The following is a 6,168-nucleotide window of genomic DNA, read 5'->3' on the forward strand; positions in this document are numbered from 1 at the left end:
GGGTGGCGGGTGCCTGTAATCCCAGCTACTCCGGAGGCTGAGGCAGGAGAATCACTTGAACCTGGGAGGTGGAGGCTGCAGTGAGCTGAGATCGTACCACTGCCCTCCAGCCTGGGTGAGAGAGCAAAACTCCGTCTCAAAAAAAAAAAAAAAAATTGTCACAGTGTATACAATTGCCAAAAACCTAATAATAATAGCTAACATTTATCAATAATTGTTCTAAGCTCTTTTTAATCTACACAAGTCCTCAAAAATAGGTACTATGATCATTCCTATTTTTTTTTAAGTTAAAAATTATGACCAGGGGCAGGGCGCGGTAGCTTACTCGGTAATCCCAGCTCTTTGGGAGACCGAGGTGGGTGGATCACAAAGTCAAGAAATCGAGACCATCCTGGCCAACATGGTGAAACCCCATCTCTACTATAAATACAAAAATTAGCTGGGTGTAGTGGTGCGTGCTTATAGTCCCAGCTACTTGGGAGGCTGAGGCAGGAGAATTGCTTGAACCCGGGAAGCAGAGGTTCTGGTGAGCCGAGATCGCACCACTGCACTCCAGCCTGGGCGACAGAGTGAGACTCCATCTCGAAACAAAACAAAACAAAACAAAAACAACATAAGCGCACCAATAAGGATGACTAGCAGAAAGAGGTTGAAGGTTCTAGCTGCTCAGAGAATAGTCGCCCATCCCCACCCTATGCCCATAGTTCTAATTCCTGGGCATCATCAAGGGCTACAGTAGCCCAGATCAGTGCAGTAAACCCAGTGGTCATGAGGAAGTGATGGCACCTTGAGTCTTTCCTAACAGGTGGTTCCCAGCTATCTTGTGGTGGCCTAACTGGGAAAGCACATGCCAGAGCTCAGCATCCCTAGGGTATTATGGTGTGATCCCTGTAGATGTACAGCCTACTGTAGTATCCTGCAGGCTCAGACGGAGCAAACACTTAGGAGCTCTCTAGCTCAGAGCCCATCTTGCTCCTAAAATCCAACATAGTAAAATTAAGGTGCAGCTTAGAGCAACCTAAACTGTGTTCCATGGAACATCAGTGCCAAGAGATTATTTATGTGTCACACTGAAAGAGGGTTCCATGTTCAAATAAGTTTAGGAAGTGATGGGTTGAATCCAGTTAAATTTCTTTAGTTCAGAATGATAAAGAGGCTTTAATATCCTCATGTGCGTGATTCATCTGTAAGAAAAGGATGTGGTATGCAGCTTCTCCCAAAATAATTTAATTACAGATTTTTTTCAAGGAGCAAAATACAATTTAGGCAGTGTGTTAGGCTGTTCTTGCATTCCTATAAGGAAATACCTAAGACTGGGTAATTTATAAAGAAAAGACATTTGATTGGCTCACGGTTCTGCAGGCTGTACAGGAAGCAAAGCAACAGCATTTGCTTGGCTTCTGGGGAGGCCTCAGGGAGCTTTTACTCACAACTGAAGGTGAAGCAGGAGTAGGCGCATCACATGGCAAGAGCAGGAGCAAGAGAGAGAGTCGCAGGGGGTAGGTGCCACACACTTTTAAACAACCAGATCTTGTGAGAACCCACTCCCTATCCTGAGGATAGCACCAAGTCATGAGGGATCCACCCCCATGACCCAATTACCTCCTACCAGGCCCCACCTCCAACAATAGAGATTACAATTCCACATGAGATTTGGTGAGGACATATATTCAAACTATATCAGGTGGTGTTAGTCTAGCCCAGGCATCAGGAAACTTGTAGAGTCTGGGAGCACCCTCTAGCAAGTTAGCACTGAGAGCCACAAAGACCAAGCTGGGGTAACCCCTCCACTCCCAGAAACTGCCTCCCTATCCCTCTGCCCGCCCTGCCACTGCACAGGGCAGTGCCACCTGCTTTTTGGAAACTCTGCTGTTGGCACTGCCAACACAGTGGAAACTCAATCCATGAACTGCCCCACCTCCTCCTGATGAGTCCCAATTTGAGGACTTCAGGGCTCTTCAGAAAGAGAGATAGGCACTTTGGGATCTAGAAGTCACTGAGGCCAAGAATAAACTGACCCCAGCAGCCACTCCCAACCCCAGCCCCTACCTTTCTGGCCCACCAGATCCCTCCCCATCAGGTCTGTCACTTAGTCCAAAAAATGTCTCCAGCTGACAGCAACTAAGTACACGCATGCCCTCCACCCAGGAGAGTCCACCCAGTTTCCAGGGAAATGAGGTAGGGCAGGGAGTAGGCTAAATAATGGCTACCCAAAGACCTCAGGTCCTAATTCCTGGGACCTGTTAATGTTACCTTATATGGCAAAAAAGTATCTTTGCAGATGTCATTAGGAAACTTAAGATGGGGAGATTATCCTGGATGGGCTCTAAATGCAATCACAAGTGTCATTTAAAGGGAGAGACAGAGGGAGATTTTACACACACAGAGGAAAAGAGATTTGAAGATGGAGACAGAGATTGGAGTGAGGGGCTATTGACCAAGGAATGCCAGCAGCCACAGAAGCTTGTCAGAGGCAAGGGATCATCCTTCCCTAGGAACTCAGGAGGAAACACAGCCCTGCCAGCACTTTGATATTGGCCTAGTGAAAATAATCTGGGACTTCTGACCTCCAGAACTGTGAGAGAATGAATTTCTGTTGTTTTACACCACCAGGTTGGTGGTAATTAGTTACAGCAGACGGAGGAAACTACCACAAGTACCTTCATAATATCCTCAATTTTGCCACCTTAGCCCACAAAGCCAAAAATATTTACTATCTGGCCCTATACAGAAAAAAAAAGTTTGCTAATATTTGCTACAGCCTATTATTAGAATTTAGACAGAACTTTATGTGGCAAGCAAATAGTATTATTTTTGCTTGTGTGTTTGTTTGAGACAGAGTCTCGCTATGTTGCCCGGGCTGGCCTTTGAACTCCTGGGCTCCAGCAATCCTCCTGCCTCGGCCTCTGGAGTAGCTGAGACTACTGGTGCATGCCAGCACACCCAATGTGAATAGTATTATTTTTATGTTAATTTTTAAATTACTTTTTGTTTTCTAAAATAATTTTATTGGTAAAATCAATACATTCTCATCACTAAATTCACTCCTAAGCCAATTATACTAAAACACCTACTATTATTGTGTGTTGTATAGTTCTTTGAGATCTTTTTTTTTCAATAGATGTGTGTGGGTTTTTGCATAACTTAAATCATTATAACTACTATAATTACATTATATATAATTACATTATATATGATCACATTATATATGATCGCATTATATATGATCACATTATATATGATCGCATTACATATGATCGCATTACATATGATCGCATTATATATGATCTCATTATATATGATTGCATTATATATGATTACATTATGATATAAGGTGGTTTTAATTCCATATTGTGTTATGGTCTTCATAGGATGTCAGTTTTAAAAAATCATAGTTAAAGCCTATATGATGGAATCATTGAGTGGTTGTACTATAATTTCCTTAAGCAACCTGCTTTCAGCTCTTCTATAAGAGAAATATTAGACTGGCATGTTATTCCCTTATTATGGTCTGCTACTATCATGGGGATTACAAAATTCCTCCGAGCTCCAATGGTTTCTCAAGCATATCTTAATATAACCCAATCCATATCGCAGCATTTCACCGATCCTTCATGAATTTTCTACTTACATCATTTCATGTTAAATATTGCCTGGTTTCCCCTTTAGGTGCAAAAAAAAAAAAAAAAGTTTTACATAAGTGGATTTAAAACTATAGTGAAAAATAAGTGTCCTATAAAGATATAAAAACTCATTCAGTTAAGAACAGTCTCCAAAGTAACCAAGATCCTAAAAGAAATAAGGCTAGAAGCAAAAGACGAGAGTAAAGATGCACCTAACACAAGTCTCCCTTGTTTATTTGAATCAGTTCCCAACATGGTAAAAAGAGGGCTAAATGAGAGTCGACCCAAATGTGAGTTCTAGTTCCATCTCCAACCTGAGTCCTTACCCTCAGTTTACCCATATATACAATTCGTTGACATTTTAAGTTCCCTGAACACTTACTTGACTGTACCATGAAAACAATGGTGTGTCTTCAAACAGCCTTTTCATATCCAAAGGGAAGAGGAAAACGTTGTCTATTGCTGAGAGGAAGGAAAAAGCTGGGTATGTGGAGTTTGAGGGCATCGGTGTGGAATCAGTGAGACCCTTCATAAAGAACACCACGGGCCGCTCAGGATAAATCTTGGCAGCAGACTCTACAGCGCAGGAGACCAAGTGGGTCGGCTCCATTCTCTCTGAGGTCTCTAGAAACACAATGCCGCGTCTGTGGCTCAGGAGAGTTTCCAACCCCTGCTGGGACTTGAAAGAAGGCAAGCAGGAGAGGCAGCTGGACTTCAGGATGAACCGGTAGAGGAAGCCACAGGCAAACAGCAAGGTGACTGAAAGGGAGAGCTGGAGCTTCTTCTGCATGTCCTCTTCTCTGTGCCAGCCTGCTCCTTTAAATCAACACAATTAATTAAAAATCACAGCTGCAAAGGCTGATAAAGATAGCACATGAGAAAATGATACATGAATATCATTTAAAAACTTAAATTTTAAATATCCTAAATAAAATATTATGAAATCAAGTCCAGCAATATTAAAAAGAAAAAATGCAGCCAGGCATGGTGGCACATGCCTGTAATCCCAACTACTAGGGAGGCTGAGGCAGGAGGATCCCCTGAGTCCAAGAGTTTGAGACTAGCTTGGGCAGCATAGTGAAAATTATCACAAAAATAAAAAAAAAAAAAAAAAAGACAAGAAATGTGTGAGAAAGAAAAATGCATCATAACCAATCAGGATTTATCTTAGATTTTAAAATGATTTGACATTAAAAATAATTAGTTAATAGGGAAAACTATTGATAAAATGCATTATCTTAACAGGCTAAAGAAGAAAAGCCATATCATTTTGGCTCAAGACATGCCAAGAATGTGATTAACTTTAAGATTCATTCACAATAAAGTACAAGGAAACTTTCTTTTTTTTTTTTTCGAGACGGAGTCTCGCTCTGTCGCCCAGGCTAGAGTGCAGTGGCTAGATCTCAGTTCACTGCAAGCTCCCCCGCCCGGGTTGACGCCATTCTCCTGCCTCAGCCTCCCGAGTAACTGGGACTACAGGCGCCGGCCACCTCGCCCGGCTAGTTTTTTTTGTATTTTTTTTAGTAGAGACGGGGTTTCACCGTGATAGCCAGGATGGTCTCGATCACCTGACCTCGTGATCCGCCCGTCTCGGCCTCCCAAAGTGCTGGGATTACAGGCTTGAGCCACCGCGCCCGGCCAGTACAAGGAAACTTTCTTAAGCTGATTTTAAACAATGTCTACCAGAACATACAGTAATTATCACACTTAATATGAAACATTTGAAACATCCCATTAAGATCAGGAATATGATATGAATGCCCATTGTCATTGTCACTGACATCATTGGTTACAATCTCATAATTGTAACCAATGCAATAAAACAAGAGAAAGAAATTTCTACTATGAATATTAAAAGAGGCAAAAGTATCTCTAGTTTCAGAGAACATAATTGAAAAACTAATAGAACTAAGAAAAAAAATTAACAAAGCAAGCAAACTGAAGGCTCCAGAGTTAAATAAATTGCCAAGATCACACAATTATCAAGTAGCAGAGCTATGACGGTAACTTGCATCCACCTGCCACCAAAGTCCAGGCTCTGAATTGTTACCTGCAGTGTTTTCCTCACCATAAATGTTAGCTCTAACCAAGCAGAACACAGATCTCAATTCTTGGCAGGTCTATCTTTCAAATTACTTATAACTGTTTTAGAAAATACAAAACAGTGAATCAGAGCCTACCTTCTAGCTGGAAACTTGCAGTTAACCAGTATTTGAGATCTTAGAAACAACAAGTTTTTCCTGCTACACTTTCTGATAAATCGCCACCCAATCTTCCAATTCAACAACACAGGGTAAGTAAATCATTGGCAGATTGAGACTAAACACAAAAAGTTCCCCGGAAGCTCCTCCCTTTACTAAGTTCCCTCAAACACAGACACTTGCGAACAAGAGGGGGTTCACCAGATTTTTAAGGTGACCCACATACTAATCCTGCCTGTTTGTGGATCTATTATGGGGGTTATAAAGGGATTATTTCACCTGTAGAAAGCTGTATCCTGGCATAACCTTGGAGCCAACATATCCTGCACTTGTTCAGTTTAGCT

General features: G+C 41.8%; 1 protein-coding gene across 1 annotated transcript in view; it reads right to left on the reverse strand.

Moving 5' to 3' along the window:
* The window catches only part of A4GNT (alpha-1,4-N-acetylglucosaminyltransferase), a 9,437-nt gene extending 3,587 nt beyond the window's left edge, over positions 1-5,850 (reverse strand). The window contains exons 1-2 of the mRNA XM_023187832.1: positions 5,674-5,850; positions 4,006-4,439 (exon numbers count right to left, since the gene is read on the reverse strand). Of these exons, the coding sequence (XP_023043600.1) occupies positions 4,006-4,413 (408 nt within the window). The 5' untranslated portion in view covers positions 4,414-4,439; positions 5,674-5,850. The remainder of the gene's footprint in view (positions 1-4,005; positions 4,440-5,673) is intronic.
* Between the last annotated feature and the right edge of the window lie 318 nt (positions 5,851-6,168).

This window comes from Piliocolobus tephrosceles, chromosome 2, assembly GCF_002776525.5.
Source record: "Piliocolobus tephrosceles isolate RC106 chromosome 2, ASM277652v3, whole genome shotgun sequence".
Lineage (NCBI taxonomy): Eukaryota > Metazoa > Chordata > Mammalia > Primates > Cercopithecidae > Piliocolobus > Piliocolobus tephrosceles.